The sequence below is a fragment of the Callorhinchus milii genome, unplaced genomic scaffold (assembly GCF_018977255.1).
Source record: "Callorhinchus milii isolate IMCB2004 unplaced genomic scaffold, IMCB_Cmil_1.0 Scaffold1, whole genome shotgun sequence".
Lineage (NCBI taxonomy): Eukaryota > Metazoa > Chordata > Chondrichthyes > Chimaeriformes > Callorhinchidae > Callorhinchus > Callorhinchus milii.
Genome location: NW_024704742.1, coordinates 32,422,051 through 32,443,070, shown reverse-complemented (window position 1 = coordinate 32,443,070; position 21,020 = coordinate 32,422,051). Strand labels below are relative to the sequence as shown.

The following is a 21,020-nucleotide window of genomic DNA, read 5'->3' as shown; positions in this document are numbered from 1 at the left end:
AATGCAGTCAAAGAGGTAAGTTTTGACGCTGGCCATGATTGTATACATTCTAAGCAAATCAATAACGTCACATTGATCTTTCAGGTGCTGTCTTACCCTGTGACCATGCTTCGTGAATAGCAGCTTTCTGTCTGAATTTCTCAGCCAGGTGGTCCAGGCGCTCGAGTTTACGTATTTCAGTCAGGAGCCATTCTTCGTAGCCCTTTTCCACTTGCTCAAGACTCTGCCAGGCACTTGTAATGTCCTGGATACGTAAGAGAGGAGATAAAGCCTTCATCTAAATTCCCCCCCCGTTTGTTCCTCATTTTGCTCTGCTGGTCAGAAACCAAGTCCAATCAGGAGAATATCCCACCAACAGAGCTCAACCATGATCACTGCACTGAGTGCAAGAAGTTACACTAGAACAGATCCAGGAGTGGTTAATCTTTCTTCGCTCTGTGTGTGAAAACACCTGTACTCTCCTAAAGTGCAAAGTATAAGAACTAGCAATAGAAATGTTGTTTTGTGTTGTTCTGTTTATGAGCTAATTATAATATCCCATATTATACTTCACTATTAAAGTCAATAATAGGCTGGGGTGGAGGGAGTACTAAAACATGATATTTGCAAAGCAGATTTGTTTCATTAATTGCCGCTTCCAGTTTGCAAATATCAGAATGCAAAATGAATGGCCATCACATCAAATGCTAAACTAGTAGTCTGAAGAAAGGTTGTTTTGAACACTGAAGTGAACAGCAACAGGTAAAACTTCTAAGAAAATAAATGTCAAAATACTCTCTTACCCCTCTTTTAATTAAACAAAAATTTCCAGAACATCAATCTGACTTTATAGGCTCGTCATTTAACTCGGACTGGTTATGAAGATGCCTCCATGAAGCCCACCACCTGCTCACTGGACCCCATCCCCACCCCTCTCCTTAAATCCCAGCTCCACCTCCTTGCCCCACTACTCGCTGACATCATTAACCTCTCCCTGTCATCTGGTACTGTTCCTTCCCCACTCAAAACAGTCATTATCACCCCTACCCTGAAGAAACCTTCCCTTGACCCATCACAGCTATCTAGCTACCGGCCCATCTCAAACCTCCCTTTCCTATCCAAGGTCCTTGAGAGAGCTATTGCCTCCCAGCTTCGCTCTTTCCTCTCTCTTCCTCCATGAGCCCCTCCAATCGTGTTTCCATGCTGCCTACAGCACGGAAACTGCTCTGATCAAGGTCTGTGTGACCAGGGCTCCCTCTGCCTCCTCATCCTCCTCGACCTCTCCGCTGCCTTTGACACCATGGACCACTCAATCCTCCTCCACCGCCTCTTCTCCCATCTCAACCTTCAAGGTTCTGTCCTTGGCTGGTTCAGGTCCTACCTTACACACCGCTTCCACTTAGTCGCTACAAATGGCTTCTCCTCCAGCCCCCGCACCGTCTCGTGCGGTGTTCCTCAGGGCTCCGTCCTCGGTCCCTTCCTCTTCACCTTCTACATGCTCCCCCTTGGTGACATCATCCGCAGACATGGGATAAATTTCCATATGTATGCGGATGACACCCAACTCTATCTCTCTGCCTCCACCCTGAACTACAGGACAACTGGGGTCCTGACCGACTGCCTATCCAACGTCAAGTCCTGAACAAGGGTCAACTTTCTCCAACTCAACGTCAGCAAGACCGAGGCCCTCCTGATTGGCTCGCGCTAGCGCCTCCGCATCTCAGGCGCTGGCAGCATCAGCCTCCACGGCTGCACACTCAACCTCACTAAGCCAGTCAGGAACCTGGGTGTCTTGTTTGATCCTGAACTGTCCTTTTTCCCCCACATCCGCGCCATGACCGGTACTGCCTACCACCACCTCCGCAACATTGCCAGACTCCGCCACTGCCTCACCCCTCAGGCTGCCGAAACCCTCATCCACGCATTCGTCACATCAAGACTCGATTACGGGAACTCCCTCCTCATCGGCCTTCCCAACTCTTCCCTTCACAAGCTGCAGATCATCCAAAACTCTGCAGCTTGTGCACTCTCGTGCACCAGGCTCCATGACCCCATCACTCCCACCCTCCCCCGACTCCACTGGCTCCCCATCCCCCAGAGGATCGAGTTCAAGATCCTTGTCCTCACCTTTACGGCCACCCATAGCCTTGTCCGCTCCTACCACTCCAACCTGCTGACTCCCTACCAACCTGCCCGCTCTCTCCATTCAGTGGGCTCCGACCTGCTCCATGTCTCCCACCCGACCCACCCTACTATCGGTGGTCGGGCTTTCAGCCTCTCTGCCCCCACACTCTGGAACTCCATCCCCCGGTCCCTTCACCTCGCTTCCTCCTTTGCCTTCTTCAAAGCCGGTCTCAAGACCCTTCTCTTCGACTGTGTCTTTGGTCTCCCTCCCACCTCTCTGCCTTCCCTCACCACTACACCACCCCTCCCCTCATGCTCAGGCCCCGACACCTGACTGTTCAGCACTTTGGGACGTCCTCCCTAAGTGAAAGGTGCTCTATAAATGTAATTTTGTTGTTGTTGTTGTATAACAGATGATATTTCTATTTCATCAGCCGAGGAACCATCATGTTCTGTCAAGTAATAATAATAAATAAAATAATAATCATCCTTACAGTGCCTTTCACATCAGAGGGATGTCTCAAAGTGCTTCACAGGATATACTGTAAAGTGGAGTAACTTGTATTTTGTGGATCAACACACTGTTTGATCCACGTATCCTAACAACCCAGCAATCCGTCTAAACCTTAAACAGGAATGTACAGGATTGGAAAGGCCATTGTTTTTCCACACTAAAACAAATGAAAAATAATAAACAATGCTACACTATTCTATCTCGCTTGTCCAATTGTCTTAATGTATCTGAAAGCATTATTCTTGATTTACTTGCTCTATCCTGTTAAGTAGTTCTTGTAAACAATATTTCAAGTAAAATATGCATGCACTCTTTTTCACCCAAGAAGATTTCAGTCTGTAACATGGATTTAACTTAGCTTACTGAAACCATATTCCCCTCAGACGGCATGAATGCCGGTCTACTGCTGATCCTCAGCTTGGTCTGCAAAGTGTTGAAGTTGATCTCAAGATAGCATTTTTCATGCACTTTGGGTGGTTTGTGCAGACGCCTGTAGTCTCGGAAATCCTCCAACTTCTGCTGCATGGCCTGCATGGACTTTTCCGGCACCCGATTTTCCAGCCAGGGAATAGTTTGATGGATCCATTCCAAAAGCTAGAATAAAGTTGAAACAAAAAGAATTATGAATGTTCACATGCTGTCTGATATATCCTCAAATATCAGACACCCAACACTTCTCATGATCTTAGTCTTAAGAGTATAGTCTTAAATATTTAAGATTGTGCAGTCCTACATTTAAAGCCAAATTTTATGCCATTTTTTTCCCAAGAAAAATACACATTTTGCTTTAATAATAAAATATTAATCCTTGCATTTGATACACCTTTCACAATGTGAGAACATCACAAGATTTACTGTAAAGTGTAGTGACTGTATTTTGTAGGCAAATGCTGCAGTCAATTTGTGCACAGCAATGTCCCCAAAACACCCATGATAAAGTCAATAACCATTTTTAATTTTGGGGGAATTATTAACCAGGATATTGGGAGAAACCTTCTTCTCTTCTGGAAAAGTACTGTGGGATCTTTAATGTTCACCCGAAGAGGCAGATGGGACCTTTAGTTTAACAACTCATCCGAAGGACGGCACCTCTGACGCATCCCAGCACTGCATCAATGCTAGCCCAGCCTACATGAGTTCAAAGTCTCAATGTGGGGTTTGAATCCACAACCTTCTGACTGTGCTACCAACTGAGCCAAGTTGGTAATTACAAAGTTTAAATTGTCACTAAAATAAACTGCCCAGTTTGCTTTGAGTTCTGACAAGGGGTAGATTTTTGGTTTTCTTGGCCTTCCCAAACTCTAGAATTTATGCAGCGAATAAAATCTTTATTATTTTCGATTCATAATTTGAAAACAAGCTTGGCAATACCCGATTGCCATTAATTGATATATCTCAACTTTTCTACCTCGGTCCTCTTCTGTTCTATAGATCTTGGACGGGCACCTAAAATTCTTAATTTCAAAAGCAATAGATGATATAAAAAATAAAGGGTAAAATACATTCACATATCTGGCACAACTCTCAGCTTACCTCACTGGCTAGTTTTTCATAATCCTCCATCAATTTCTCGTTTTCCTGATTCACTACCAGAACTTTGCATATTCTGTTGGCTGCCATCTCAGCCTAGATTGACAAACACTGGCATTATTGAGACAGAAGGCATGGGCGTTACATGATAAAACAGTAAAACATACAATAAGCTGGTTTAGACTACAAGGATAATGTGCTGCAACAATAGAAGAGAGAGGATAAAGATGAGAGGTTAAAGGCAGAACTGTAGAAGGTATAGAAGTTATACCAAAGCTTTACAATCCATCACTGTTTAGACAAGATGTATGTTCAGTTTTGGTCACCATGCCAAATAAAAGATGTTACATTATTACAGGAAAGAGCAACAAGACTGATGCCAAGTGTAAAGGATTGATTTGGGAAGGCATATTAGAGAAACGTAATCATTACAGGCTAGAAAAAAGGTGATTATTGGAAACCCCAAAATATAAGTTAGTAAAAGGCATAAATCAAGTAAAGACAAACTAGTACTTTAAAGAAAGACAAGGAAGTTTGAAACCGAGGACATCATGTGATATTAGTGAACAGGTTCAGGACAGACATTGAGAAAAAATTTTTTTTGAGCTTTATTCAGAGTTTGGTAAATGTTCAAAATATTCTAAGTCAGGTGATGATGGGGGTGGGGGGGTGGGGGAGGGGGGTTGGAAATCATTCAACCATGATTCAATGCCATGAGAGTTAATATGATCAATGAACCTCAGCAAATTGAATTTTTCAACCCTGACCTTTGTTTAGGACAATGGCAACTAATTTGCGAGTTGTGCTAACCTTGTGCAGATGCATAGAAAAATTTACAGCTGCCCTTAATTATATGATTGACAATAAATGAGCTGGATTACAGATGAATCTGGAATGGATGTTAACTATGGAATTAAGGACTCCTGCAAATCACTCTGTACATATGAACATGGATAACCCAATCCACAAAGTTGATTGCATTGAGACTTCTTGAGTAAATGGTCCATTTACACAACAATCAACTTTGTGGGGAATACCCAATAATTCACAGGTGAACAGAAGCCAAGTATTGTACCTTGACAGGTGGTTGCAGAATTTACCAGCATCAACTTGGTTTTTAACTAAAATTATCTCTTGAACAACAATTTTCTTTATTGAATGAAGTCTACCCTGTATTATTACTGCATAGTTGGAAGTAAATTGGCATGATTGACTAACAAACATGCAGTATAAGTCAGAGCTGAGCCAGTGCAAACTGTGCTAGTGTCTCACTCCTGACACCAGCTGCAATCTAGATTTCAGTTGCAGTTCCATTAGCACTTGCTTCAATAGAAAATTATGCATCGATGGTTGAGAACAATATCCTTTTCTTTACTCGCTTTGTAATAGGATTTAGCAATTGTAGTGGGATAGAGCGCACAGTCTTGAAAGACACACAACCACTTGAGTAAGGTAGAGCCAGACATCTGTGCCTATACAACTGTGAAGGGTGTCCCAGCAACGGTTCACTGCATTAATACCTGGTTTACCTATGATGAGAGGTTAGATAGCCTGTGGTTATATTCATTAGAGCAAAGGAGTTTGATTGAGGTATTTAATATAATGAAAGGAATTGATGGTGAATGAATCTTTGCCACCCTGATCAAGGAATCCATTACAAAATCAGAAACAAGACAGGTACAACTGAGGTAAGCATTTTTTCGACCCAGAAGGTTCTGCTCCAGAAAGCTGAAGAGATAGAATCAATAGGAATGTTTAAGCAAGAGTTAGACAGATGCAAGAGCTATTAAGAAGTTTGGCAAAAGGGTAGGACATGGAAATAAAAGATCTGCCAAGTGCTCAATGGCCTCCACCTGCTCCTGATTTCCTAGGTTTCCTATGCTGAGTGGATGTATGTAACGTACAGGCATTTTGGAAGTGGAGATGGGGAAGGGGAAGAGAGGAAGGTTTAGTGTTGGAGTATAATGCACACAAACACTGCAGGCACCAGAACGTTACAGTAATTAATGTGTGGAGAGTACCTGCTCTGCTCCAGCAAAAGCATGATAGAAACATGAAACGTACGTCATAATAGCCCTGTCATCAGGTTTCGGCGTGTTTACAATATCTAGAGGAGAGGAGAATAAAGATGGGAGGAGAAGGGAAAGGGTAAGAACAGGGATTGAATAGACAAGGACTGAATGAACAAGGTTTTGTTTGACCATGGCAGGGTTGTAGTTTGGTAGATACCTCAATGACTTAGCTTTATTCAACGGTGAAGCAAACCTAGGAGAATACATAGCGTTGACAAGAAGATGAATAAATGCTCCTTCTAACTTGATAGTCCATTAAAAGAGTAACTGATGAGACACTGCCAACCATTGGTCAGACCATAATGAAATTAAGATTTTGGAAAACATGCTGTACCATTGAACATCACAACAGTGCTAGGAATTGAAAAGAATAATGTAGGAACAATGCAGTAGCAGAAAGGGAAGACAAATACAAAGAATCTAAAATACACTGAAAAATGTATAAACTATGACACAGGTAAGAAATGAAAGCTGGAGGTCAGAAGGCTCAAGATAGAAAGGTCAGAGGTGGTCTCTAGGCTTGACCTCACCTTCTGTGCACCTGAAAATGCATGGTAGTAACAGGATACATAAGTCATAACAGCTCTTTCATCAGGTCTTGCTGTATTTACTATATCTGTTTGGAAAGAAAATGTTATGTTTTACTAAAACAGGGATTTTGGAAAAGAGCTCAGGGACCATCACATTACATTACATCACATTACATCACAGTTATTGCCTTGTAAACAGTCAAGATAATAAAGACAACATGTATCATCCTTCTTTTATTCTAGTCAATCTGCAATATACCTCCAGATATGTTCATTGCTAATGGAGTTGTACAGCATCAGTAATCTAACAGTACTGGACAGTGAAATGCAAATTACCTTCAGCATCCAGCATCTTGGGGATATCCAGTTTTTTTTCTGCAATCTCCAAGGCAAGATTCAAGTTGTAAAGAGCATCATCCTACATTTATGAAATGATATTAAGAGAGTAATTGGTACCTTGGCAGAAAACTGGAAATGATCATCGCTAATGGTTTTCACTACTTTAAGTATCAGCATAGCAAAATAGTAACTCTAGCTGGGTAAATATTCATCATTGGTAACCCATCCAAGCTGTTTTTTTTAAAAAAATTGGATCCAATGAATACTGCCTACAACACAAACTACATGCACTGTCCCAAGCTTTCTGAAACTACACATTAGGTTAGCAAATAAAGATGTTGCCGAGGACAAGAAGTTCTTATTTCAAAGACTGGTCTTGTGGAATTACATGGCGCAAACTGAATACTTGAACTATTGATCCTGCAAAAACATGACAAAAATCCCAGGGCCAATGTTTCCTGCAGCGTAATAATAATAATCCTTGCATTTGAAATTGCATCTTATAGTGGAGTCCTGTAGTTTAGTGGAGAGGACCTGGGTTTAATTCCCAGCAGGGCGAAATGTTGAGCAGGTTTCCTTACTCCACATGCCTCTGTTTTCCTAGCAGTAAGTAGAAACCCGGTTGTTAGTCGATTGGTGCATCGCTTTTCCAGGGGTAATAATTCATTCAAAATAAAAAAAATAAAAACTGTGGTCACTCAATCCACGACTGTTTGTGGGACAATGCAGTGCACAACTGACTGCTGCATTTCACCCACAAAATATACAGTCCATTCATTTTGCAGTATATTTTGTGAAGTGTTTTGATATATCTTGAAGACCTGATAAGATGTTATATCAAATGCAGGGATTATTTTTATTATTAATATTATTATTATCACATCGCCAAGATGTCTCACAGCTCTTTACAGGTTATAATGTAATATAATGTAAAGTGGTTTTGACTGTGTGTTTTGTGGGCAAAACAACACCGGGTACTGGAGTTTTGTTCACCAGGTACTTATCCTTCTGTTCCTCAGTAACATCTCCTTTGAATAAGAAGGTGCAACACAATCAATAAAAGCTTGGCAGAGCTGCATGGAGTGCATCACTTCAATAAAATACAGAAATTCAGTACACATGCAATATTATCTGTGTAGTTTTCCTACTGGCTGCTAGCTGCTATAGTCAACGGACACTTCAATCTGGGAAACTTTTCATTCAGTCAATTATAATGTATCATAGTACGGAGGAGCTAAGTGCAGGCTCTAATTTGTTCTTCCTGAGCTGGAGTTTCCTCAGAATCAGATGCACCATTAAGGTTACTCTGTATAAAGACAATGTTTAGGTATCCCCCGTGCTGACATCAATGCAGCTCTAATACTTATACTTGATGCGGTGTCCCTGGTATGCAAAGTATACCTAATGATCATCACTAGTCGATCACCATTCTCAAATTCATCAAAAGCATACAACTATCATATATGACTTACATATTTAGTTCATCAGAAATCTTTTTAAACATACTGTAAGATTAATCAATGTTGTGCAATGAACAGAAACCAGGGGCAAGTTAAATACCTCTTTCAGTATGTCATAATCGATCAGATCAGGCCTGTGTCTGTGAATAAGGGCACTGAATGCTAGTCCATCCTTCCAGCTACATGCAGTGTCCACACACCAACCAGATAACATTGGAGCGAGCAACAGAACACATCATTGAGCATGCAGTGAGAGGGAGAAAGCGAAAATTGAAATATGATGTTGAATTTGGAAACTGAAGGAGAAGATGGACAAACAACTGATATAAAAAGAATACGAAAAAGGACCAGGAAATGAAAGAGGGGGAAATTAACATCTTTATCAATAACAATATTTATTTTAATGTAAGTTTGTGTAAATCGCAGGAGCAAAAGTGAGTGAATTTCAATTTAATAACCTTTTAAGATTTGGATTTGAGATTAAATCAGTAATTATACTTTTTTTTTAAGCAATATTGCTATACTGTATCCATATTGACACGATTCAAGTATAAAATTCAGATATACCAAACAATATTCTAGTCACAGAATGGTGACCAAATATAATGTTTGAGGCAAGAATATTGTTTTTTGCCGACTGTTGGTTGGAAGTAATTGTTGAATAAATGATTAAATGTTCGAGTTTAAATTAAAATTTTGATAGAAACTCCATGGATTTTGACTGCTTTGTTTCATTAAATTCAACGTACAAAGCTTCTGGCATCAGGAAAACAAAAGTTTATATTTTAGCAACAATTCCATGTTGCAAATAAAATATAATGCCATTCAGCCTATCAGGCCTTCTCTAGCATAGGATCTAAAATACAGAGAGCCAGAACCAGAGAGAATTCAAAATCATCTCAAAAGATGCTTCTATGTGCACAGCATTTGGTTATATACATATATATATATATATAAATAAAAATAGTAGTATCATCAATATTAATGGATTGTGAAAAACATGTAAGATTTACAAATCTCATTTATTAACAAGAATTTGTAAATGGACATTCTTTCAAGAACCTTTGGTAGTAAGCTTGGTATGGTAATTACATGCAGCATTGAGGCCTCATGTTAATAAAAGCCACCACTTCCCTCAGATCATGCAAAAACAAAAAGCACAAGCTACTGCACATTGGCATGCTACCAATCAGACAGATGACCTTTTGTAGCTTGGAGAAGTCAATAAGGTCAGGTCGATGTCTGTGGATGAGTGCGCAGAAGGCAAGACCATCTTTCCAGCTTTACAATGAGGAACAAACAAGAATTGAAGATGAAATGATGACATTATCTTCCAATAAAATTATTTTAGTGTCCAAAATGCAAAAATGCCAGATTATAAACACCTGATGCTACATACAAAAATGTACCTTTTAAAAAATCAGTAATTACAAGAATTGTTTCTACTGAATTATTCTGCATGTTAATTTTCCTGTGTCCACTCTACCTCAGTAAACATGTTGTACATTAATAGGATATAACATGTATAAATGAATGCAATAATTCATAGATTTCAGTTCTCGTTCTTTTCAGTTGTGGTTATTTTTCCCCAACCCTCTGCTAAAATGACGAAGTAAGTTCCACGACTGCAATTCAAATAACCATTATTTATGTGTGAGCCCAGACTATAAGGACTAGTTGGTTCTTTGACCATAAAGAATATTGGAAACAATGCTCACCCAATGTCCACACAAACTTTTCAGCAAGAGGTCACTGGATACTGATCAGCAGTAGAAACCCTGGCTCATCAGCATTGTGTTTTATTATGCACTGCTGGAAGACCTAATGGGTGAATCTTTTAGTTTACTGATCTTGGAAGATACAAACCATCTTTTCTGCATTGGTCAGAAACCCCAATTATAAAAACCACACTCTCTTTACTAACCGGAGGAGAATAAAAATCACCAGTGAAGCCCAGAAGAGAAGAATGTGCCCTCTCCTGCCAAAACTGATAAACATATCAACAATCAGAGAATCTCACTGGCCTCAGCTCCTGGGTTAGGCTGTGGGAAACCAGCAGTGTTTGACCTTCTCATCGACACGAGGATTCTGACACACTACTGTATCCAAACATCAATCCTTACTTTTGGTAGAGCACCTTTCACAGGTGGATAGCCAAAGTGCTTCACAGGATACACTGTAATGTGCAGTGACTTGGAGCCAATTTTTAATAAGCCTAACTTGAAGACAAGAATCATTCCCAAGGTATGTCACTGAACAGACACTTCCAGTACTCATGAAGATATGCATTCAAATTACGTCTCCCAGGGTCAGAGATGTTGCAATGCAATCAATTCTTTCTGTAATGAGTTCAGGTGCGGCAAAGCTGAATGGAGTCATGTGGATTGTAATTGGGAAATTTCTACTTACCCGAGGAAGCTGTTAACCAAGATGCAAATATCTTGTTCTCCTCCTTTATTATAGATGATTAACACACTAACCTACTACTTCCTACAATTTTTTTTATATAAATGTTTTTGTCAGCCAGGTGTCTGACACAATGCGAAAACTCATCACCATGCTTAAGAGTATCCAAACCAAACAGAGTTCCATGCCTCCCACCTACACATGGAAATCCCAGAGATAGATTGTTGGAATGGAATGCACATTCTCTCCCTTGACGGACGCATCCTGCTTACCTTAACTAATTTCGGAAAGTATTAGGAGCAGGTTGGCAAGAGCCAAGGCTTGGGGATCCCAAAGTGTGCGTTGGGTACTGCTGGAGTCTAAACAGCTAAACCACATAGCATGCTATTGATATTGCTGTCCAGCAAGCTTTCCCACTGCTTGTCCAGATAGGACCACCCTTCCCATTGGGGCTTTGGCTTTCAGGGTTAACAAGGGCTGAGTGGGATGACTCCCTGCCCCCAATGACTGGTCTGCCCTTCCAGATCCTGCCGATGAGCCAGGCTGGGCTGGGTTTAGCAGTACCACGGAATACTGCTGTCTTACGAACCGGACTACCAAGACCGCAAAAGAAGGATGGCTGGATTCTGACATTCCATCGCCAAGTATGTCACTTTGGAGCCAGTTCAGCTCCAGGAAGACCCACCCTGCCCAAGGAAGATAGTCAATAGTGTGAGCAGGTTTGAGTCCTCACTAGTACAAGGAATTCCCTGCGAGCTTCCTGGTGGGCGACGCATCTCAGCATGTAATGTGGGAAAGCATTGCTACCGTCTTCCTGTCCGCAGCTCAGGCACACATCTCTTCCCATTGAGTGATGGTTCCACCAATTGGAGGTGCGGAGTTTAACCAGCAGCTTCTTGCCTCTCTGCAGGCCAATCAAGGTGGATTCCAGGCACTGGAACATGTACGAATGTGTGTTCACGAACTTGGACTCCGGGTAATGCCTTCCAGCAGCTGTCACCCCAAGTTTCAGTTTCCTCATCAGATGTCTGGGAAGGGGGCATCTGCCTTCCGTGTAGTGGGAGGACTTTCACAGAACAGCTTGTGATGTGCTAGCCACCTTGATGTTCTTGAGGTCCAAGTCTAAGTACCAGGCCTACTCAGCACCAGTTGCTCAATCCAGATCCTTATGGGAGGGGCCTTGGCAAATAGTCGTGCCTGCTGTGAAGCCTCTTCCACATCCAGGGTGCCTAGTGACAGGTCTGTGTAGACTGGAGCCCTTCCTTCCTGTAACCGCATTCCGTGTTTGCCACAAATCCACCTCACAGTTTGATCCTGGACTTTACAGTTGGGTCGGAGGAAGCCTCTCCGCTGTATCCCTCGGAGCTCAGATCCATAAAGGAGGGTTGTTTGCACACAGGTCTCGTATGCCTGCATTGGGACATTCTTGTCCTTGAAGAGGGATGAGTGCCCTTCGCCCCTTCTCAGCGAGGTCCTTCAGGACAGTGTCCAAGCTGAAGTTGGTGTCCACTACAATCCCAAGGTCAACGATAAGAGTTAATGATTGGGACTGATGCCCCTTGTATTTTCCAATCAATTTCCTCCATGCCTTCCCTTGAGCCATGTAGAATCATGATTCTGCACTTGGGGGCGCCTACTTCCATGTCCCACTGGTTGGCCCAATGTTCAAGATGGTGAGTGCAGTGCAGAAAGTCGCCAGGTGAGTCCACCAGCAGCACAATATCATCCGCAAACAGAAGTGCTGCAATCCTGTTGGAGAGGCCTGGAACAGACACACCAAGTCCTTCCCCCTCAATGCCATCCAACACGTGGATGATGAACACATCGAACAGGATGGGTGACAATGGGCAGCCTTGCCTTACCCCCTTTTCCACAGGGATGGGCTCAGTAAGTCCACTGTGGAGCTATACATGGATCATGAAGCTGGAGTACACATTCCAGATAAAATCCAGGATTTGGCCACTTCATACAATGCGAAGCAAGTGTTTTAGAACTGCACATTTCATAAGACATCCAAGAGGAGAATTTCCATCGTTCCTATCAACAGTGCTCTACTTAATAGCATTGTGCTGTCTGGAGGACAGCAGGTTCAAAATTCCACCTAATGGTCTTACCCGGTAGGGACCATTGTGTCTTATACAATTTTAAGATCAGTACAATTACAGAACATTTTTAAATGTAGTCTCAATTTCTAAGTCAATTCTTTGTAAGAACTCGTGAAAATCAGCTTCCAAATTGCAACTTTTCGTGATTAACATATATATCTACATCTTCCCAACTTACCTTGTATGAAAGTTCTGTACGGTGACATTCTTGTAGGGAGCGGTCTTTCTCTGGCACCAGAGCAGTAGGCCTTCCTTCGCAGAAGTTTCTGTACAGAAAATAAAATGTCAGTTTGATGAACCAGAAGAATTCCATAATTTAGAAGATTCTAATCAAAAGGGGCCAAGATTGATAAGATATTTTTATCGTTTTCCAGTTTTCCATGATCTGCCAGTGTCAGCCATCAAGCCAAGGTTTTTTTTTAAAAAAATGTGCAAAAACTTGGAAGACCAGACTATACAAATTTTTACCTGCTGTTGTTTTAGACACCAGGTCGCATCTCCCTGTCCTCCTTCCACTCTCCCCCACCCCCACCCCTCCTGCAGTAATCGTAAGGCTTTTGTCCATTGGTTTTGTTGAATTATTTGAACACAGAGGTTTGCTTCACTTACCCTCCACAGATATATCCTGGATAGCAAAGCGGAGAATTATTGTCCAAATCATACCCAGCGTCATCTTCACATTCCCATCTACTATTTCTATAGGAGATAAACAAAATGCTTATAGTACAATGTTCCTATGAAACACGATTTCCATAAACATTTTAATATGGTTAAAAATAGGCTTGGAAGAAAAAAAAAGTCTGTAAGTGCTGGTAATCTGAAATAGACAAGAGCGTGTTAAGACATCCAAGCTGGCATCTGAAAGAGAAAACAAATTCATGTTTGAGGTGCATTCCAACAAAAGGTCAGTTTCAGATGCTTTTGACCCATAGAACCATACAAATGTATGACACAAAAGACAGCCATTTAGCTCATTGAGTCTGTGCTAGCTTTCAGTCCCGCTTATCTCCCCTATAGTTTACTCCTTTTTGGGTATTTATCTAGTTCCCTTTTGAAAGCTAATATGGATTTGTCTCAACCACTGCGCTCAGCAGGGCATTCCATTTCCCAGCTACACAAAATGTGTGTAAAATAAAATCTCCTAACCTCCCCACTTGTGTGTCCGCTGTTAATTATTTTAGAGGACACTACTCAACGTGCAGATCTTACTTATCGATTAAAGGTAACATTTCAGATAATCAACAAAACCTGTCAATGATTTTAATCACAATTGTTATTCATTCAGTACGAATGTCACAGAACATCAATGACAGTATGTGGAACATATAAATAAATAATCCTTGCATTTGATATATTGCTTTATCACATCTTTGAGACGTCCCAAAGTGCTTCACAGAATGTACTATAAAATGTATATTTTGTGGGTGAAACTTTATAGAGTCATCTAAGGGAGGGGGGGGAAAAAAAGGAAAGTTGAGAATCTAAACAATAGGCAAATGGATTCAGATGTTCCTTCTTTTAGAAAATGTGCAAAGAGGCAAGAAAATCTTGGGCTATATTTTCTGCCTAATTCAGGAAAGCCGTAGTAGTTGTTCTGAGTAGTTTCAAAAAAGGTTGTGTAAAAAAGGTACACTTCTAGATCCTCCCTCAAACACACTCACACAGACAGATAGGTGGACACTCACACACACAAGCACATTCTGAAGGTCCAGCCTCTAAGCTGGCCTTTTAATGAGCTTCTTTTACAACACTTGGAATCAACTTTTAAAGAACAATTTACCTTCAGCACCAATTGACACAAGCTTCACTCCTTTGCTTGCAATGTAGTCCAGTGCTTTGTTGACATTGGCAATTTTATGGAAGCGCATCTTACCCTTGTCTGGTTTGGGTAGTCGCTCGCCTATACATAAAAATAAGCATAAAACGATGGGGATGGCACATTATGATTTACCAACACAGAAGGAATGGTTCAGAACATTTGATGACAGCTGTTACTTGAAAACGCATCATCTTTAAAGCAGGTAGAGTCTTCCTTTGCATCAGCACAGATACTCATCCCGTAAAATCCCTTTACGATTTTATCCCTTCCTTCCTTTGCAATCTCCTTCAGCTCTATTCCTCATGTCGGTCTACTGCTCATCCCACCATCAGTAGCTGAATCCTCAGCAACTATATTCCCAAATTTCTGTTACTTTCTCCCCGCCTTCAAACCCCTCTTAAAAACATCTATTTTGCTGTTTTTCGCTCAATAATCTCAAATTGATTCTCCTCTTGACATGCAGCAGTTTGATATACTCATCTCAGGTGAAAGGCAATATACAAGTGAAACATGTTGTTCATGTGACACAATTGAAAACAAGTGTGGATGAAATTACCTGAAATAACTTCCAAAAGCAGCATAAGTTTAAGGCCATTTCTAAAGTCTTCTTCAATATTTTCAATCTGTGTACCAGCTTTCCTCAATTGTGAATTGCACCAAGCAGTAAAGGTCTGGAAATGGTCAACACAAAAATAAATTAGGTTGGAGATGGACCTCAAATTACATTCTTAGCAAAGAAACAAAAATTGCTTCAAACAACATTCTGGTCTTTATTTTGCCTCCATCAACTGCGTTTCGCCCACAAATATACGGTCAATTCACTTTACAGTCTATTCTGTGAAGTGCTTTGAGATGTCAAGAAGACGTGAAAAGCGCTATATCAAATGCAAGGATTATTATTATTATAACAATCCCCAGATTGTCAAATTTGATTTTGAAATCCCTTTTCCATCCATTGGTTCACACTCATCATAGTAAAAAGAGTTTTCCAGTTTATGGAGTCCTGTAGCTCAATGGTTAGAGCACTCGCCTCGCAAGTGAGAGACCTGGGTTTGATTCCCAGCAGGGTGAAATGTTGGGCAAGTTTCCTTACTCCTCACGCCTCTGTTTACCTAGCACTAAGTAGGAACCCGGTTGTTAGTCGATTGGTGGATCCCTTTTCAGGTGGTAATAATTCCTTCAAAAAATAATAATAATTTGGTCACTCAATCCACGACTGTGTGCATTGTGATAACTGCTGGAGTCTAACCAGCTAANCAACATAGCTTGCTATTGATATTGCTGTCTGACAAGCTTTCCTGCATTTATCTAGCTCGGACCACCCTACCAGTTAGGGCTTTGGCTTGCAGGATTAACAAGAGGTGAGCAGGATGACTAACTGCCCCCAGCCCTGGTCTACCCTTCCAGGTCCTGCCGATGAGCCAGATTGGCTGTGATGTCATCAGCAGTGCCCTGGAATACTGCGGACCCACCTGGTTCAGGAAACGGACTACCGAGACCACCACAGAGGGCTGGCTCAATTCTGATATTCCGTTGCCAGGCATGTTACCTTGGAGCCAATTCAGCTCCAAGGAGACTCCGCTTACCTCTCCTCAAGGAGGATAGTCACTAGTTGGTTGTTTGACATCCAACAAGCGTGCATTTGAGCCCTCACTGGTGGATGGCAGGTACCAAAAACTCCTTGCGAGCTTCCTGGTGAGCAACGCATCTCAGCATGAAATGCGTGAGAGCATTGCCACCGTCTTCCTGTCTGCCGCTCTGGTACACATGCCTTCCCATTGAGTGATGATTTCACAAATTGAGGTGCAGAGTTAAAGTAGCATCTGCTTGCCTCGCTGCAGGCCAATCAAGGTGGATTCACGAACTCGGACTCCAACGCTTTCCAGCACTGTCGCTCTAAGCCTCAGAGTTTCCTCATCAGGTATCTGGCTGGTATCTGCCTTCAGTGTGGTCAGAGGACATTTACAGGACAGCTTGTGACATGCTAGCCACCTTGATGTTCTTGAGGTCCAAGTCCAAGTACCAGGCTTACTCAGCACCAGCAGCTCAATCCTGGTTAAAGGAGGACTGTTTACACACAGGTCTCATTTGCTACAAGCCTGACCTGCATTGGGACCTTATGGTTCTTGAAGAGAGACGAGCATGACAGTTGTGCCCTTTGCCCCTTCTGAGCGCAGTTCTTCAGGACAGTGTCCAGGCTGAAGTTGGTGTTCACTACAACCCCTAGGTACCGATAAGATTCAACAATTGGGTCTGACAATCAATCCATAAACACTGATCACCACAAATACTGCAGCACGGCTAAATGTAAACCAATGCTATTGAGATCTAATAATAATAATAATCCTTGCATTCTGCTGTATTCACAAACCAGGTTGATGACAATAATAGCAATGTTAAAATTGGATTGTAGGATTCGTAAATGGCAAATCTCAAGTCAACAAAATTGTAAGCGGGCCCCTGAGCTGGCTCCAAGGTGAAATACTTCCAAACAAAATGTTGGAATCAAGTCAGCCCTCTGTGGTAGCTTTAATAGATTGATTCCTAAGCCCACACTTCATAGGCACTGCTGAGGACAGACCCACCAACCGAGGTTCCCAAAACCTTGGCTCCTGCTAACCTACGCGTAACACTGTCCAGAATTAGATGTGTCCCTCTATGAAGAGAGTGCACATTCCACTCCAGTCACATACATTTCCATGTGTAGGTGGGTGACCTACATATGTGGAACTCTCAGTCTTCAGATATGCTTAAGTATGGTGATGGGTTTCTGCATGTATCAGATACCCATCTGATGAAGAAAATGAACAAACAGGGTGATGCCCATCTGTGATTTCCATAACTTATTCTCAAATCTCTGAAGGTTGCAATGGAAGTTTTGTTTCTTTCAGTGGATTTCAGCAAACAAAAGATAAAAAAAATTACCGTTTGTCTTTCCTGTTAAATAATAAGAATCCCTTGTATTTGGTATAGCTTTTCATGCGCAGAGGAAATATCAAAGCATTAAACATGATATATTGGAGTGACAATGTTTTGTAGGCAAAATAGTGCTATCATACTGCATCAAGTGTGTGAACTTCAAAATGGCATTCTGTTGTATGAGGGGTCTAAGCACTCTGGAACGCTACCCTGCATGAGGGGTGCTAATATAAATGCAAGTTGTTGTTGTTGTCTACAGTGGGCAATGGTGGTAAGACACAGATTTAGCTTAGTACACTGCAATTCAGCTGTCATACTTTAGGAAGCTGCTGTTTGGAGGCCAAGAGCTTCTGCATAAGAATCAAAAGTGACAGAGAGAGGGATCAATTATTCATCCCGTACCACTGTAGTATGCCTTTTGTGCTATTATACAGATGCATAGGTCTACTCAAGTGCCACTTTGTGACCGGCTCAAAGATTTACTCTCAGAAGAATGGTCAGTCTGCAAGCTGAAAAGGAAACAAGATGACTTGAGAAGTGGCGGCGAAGTGATGCCGAGCTTGTGTTTGAAAGATTGCAGAATAAATGATAGACTGAGGGAAGTAAAAAGATGAAATTCTGCAATAGATTTGAGCAGAAGTCGGACACAAATTGATAGGAACAGAGTCAGAGGAGCAGGACAATTGTAGGACAATTGTGTACTCTTAATCCAGTGCCAAAACAAGGTAATCAAAATCAAGGCATTTTAATTTTGTAATGCTTAAACATACTGTATATTTTTATAACAAGTACTTCTCTGTTGGCTCAGTTGAGCCCGACAGATCAATAAGGCTTTCAAGTTTGATTCCCGAGTCTGTGCGAGTCTTCGATTCCCAAGTTACTTGATCAAAGTCAATAACAACTTACATTTATACTGTGCTCTTTCCTCCACTTAGCATTTCCGAACTGGGCACTAATATTGACCTTGATGCCCTGGCAAGGTTAGGTAAAGTTTGTCAGGTCAGAGATTCTGAATACCCAGAGACTCTACGAGAGGTGTGCGGATGGTGGGTGAGGATAGGCATGGAACTGAACACCAACAAAAGGAAAATGAAGAGTCTGTACTTTCAGAAGAGGAGGAATGAGAAACATTTGGCATACACCAAACAACACAAAAGTCATAGATTGCTCACAGCACTCTTTGTTTTCGTCATGCATATGTTGGGCTCTGCAATTAAACAGAGCAATTGTATGGTTTATTTTAGTGCACGTTAAATAATTAATATCACATATGCTACATGTTTTCCATTATGTAGCATAAACATATTATACTTGGTCTATTTACACTTCCTTTATCTTTCAATAATTTTGTTTTGTTAATGATCAAATACCATCCTACAATAGGGAACAAAAACTTTACATAACTGCCATCAGTGATATAATAATAGTAATAATCCTTGCATTTGATAAAGAGCCTTATCACGTCTTCTAGACGTCTCAAAGCGCTTCACAGAGTTTACTGTAAAGTGAATTGACTGTATGTTTTGTGGGCGAATTGCGGCAGCTAGTTGCACACAGCAGTGTCCCACAAACATTCGTGGATTGAGTGAGGAAATTATTATTATTATTTATTTTTTATTATTTTGTGAAGGGATTGTTATCCTGGGAAAGCAAATTACCAATCGAATAACAAACTTATTCCTACTTACTGTTGGGTAAACAGAGGATTGTGAAGTAAGGAAACATGCTGGGACTTGAATCCAAGTCCTCTCGCTTGCGAGGTGAGTGCTCTAACCACTAAGCTATAGGATTCTACAACAACTTGTTTTAAATACAGTAGTACCTTTTATTATTTTTGTTATTATAATTATAGTATCTTTTATGTATCAGAACATTCCCAAAGGCTTGACAAATGTAGCAAAGAGCACTATTAACAAAATAGCAATTTACAAAAACTGAAGAGTCTTGAAAGGAAATGTCTCGAATGGGACCAAATAGAAGTATTCAAGATTTTAAATTGGTTTAGAAAATAAACCCAGGAAAATTCTTTTAGATGCACTGAGACAGCGGAACAAAGAGTCACAGGTTTAGAGTTACAAAGAGCAATATCAGAACAGAAATCAGGAAGTATTTTTATCCAAAGGGTAATTAACAATTGCAACAGATACCAGGAAGAACAGTGTTTATAGAACAGCTTTATGCTACGATAGCAAGATGGTACTGTTGTTATTCTGGAAAGATGAGGCCAAATGGCTTGAACGATCTTCTTCATCCAAACTGCTCTTGTGATATGTGTTTTGGGAGGCAGGGATGAAAATAGGAAATCAAAGTGGTTTTGAAAAAGAGTTCCAGAGGACAGGGGTATGGTGATGTGAAGGTTCAGTTACTGATGGTGGAGCAGATAGAGTGAGGAACCAGCAATAGATCATTTGGGAGAGTAGAGGACATCAAGTGCTGGAGAAAATTGTACAAAGGTGTGTGAGATTATGTTTTTTTTTGAAAAGGGACAACACTAACAGTTTCATACTTCCAAGAATATATGCAAGACAGAATACAGACAGATCTTGTCAAAGATATTATTAACAAGCACAGCCAATGTGCCTAAACCATTTTCAGGTGGGATTGCAGTTCACATATTAAAATGCAAGAGTTATAATAAGGTAGGTTTTACATTGTGTCAAATCGACTCTTGTTTATGAATTCTGCGCCAGTTGTTTATCTCCTATAATAGACTGAAAAACAGTGGGATCCAAATAATTTTAATTTTTTTTCCTGCTTAAAATATAGGTGCACGTTTGTTGCTAAATCACTTCTCTATAAATCTGTTTTGTTCTTCCTGGTGTAATTTTCACCATTTTAAAACAAGCTGGTGATAGTTCAAATCAAAATCTGAAGATACTCACAGCAAAGATACTGGAGCTAGCAGAATGAGACTTTAGTTGGCAAAATATGAATAGTTGCTGAATTCCTTCCTACCCAGTAAGATATCCATGATATTCTAGGTCTGCTTTTTTTCCCTGCAGGTAAACAATAAAACGTATCTCTGGGAGTGATTGGAGCAGTCAGAAATAAAATGTCATACCCGTCACTTTTAGCAGAGTCAATTCCCAAGTACATCCACAATGCAAAAATAAGCAGCAGCGGAAAATAAGAAAATTAGTTCAATTGGTCAAGAAAATGAAAGTAAGAAAGGGGTTAAAAAAACAGACGATTTTAAAAACAGTCAAGCCAGAAGAACACAAAA

At 41.0% G+C, this 21,020-nt stretch overlaps 1 protein-coding gene across 1 annotated transcript in view; it reads right to left on the bottom strand.

The window, feature by feature from the left end:
* The window catches only part of LOC121849974 (alpha-actinin-2-like), a 53,558-nt gene that overhangs the window by 15,547 nt on the left and 16,991 nt on the right, over positions 1-21,020 (bottom strand). Inside the window, exons 2-11 of the mRNA XM_042339647.1 lie at positions 15,435-15,549; positions 14,840-14,959; positions 13,669-13,755; positions 13,238-13,325; positions 9,751-9,829; positions 7,086-7,167; positions 6,169-6,254; positions 4,151-4,243; positions 2,981-3,211; positions 97-244 (exon numbers count right to left, since the gene is read on the bottom strand). Coding sequence (XP_042195581.1) covers positions 97-244; positions 2,981-3,211; positions 4,151-4,243; positions 6,169-6,254; positions 7,086-7,167; positions 9,751-9,829; positions 13,238-13,325; positions 13,669-13,755; positions 14,840-14,959; positions 15,435-15,549 — 1,129 coding nt within the window. The remainder of the gene's footprint in view (positions 1-96; positions 245-2,980; positions 3,212-4,150; positions 4,244-6,168; positions 6,255-7,085; positions 7,168-9,750; positions 9,830-13,237; positions 13,326-13,668; positions 13,756-14,839; positions 14,960-15,434; positions 15,550-21,020) is intronic.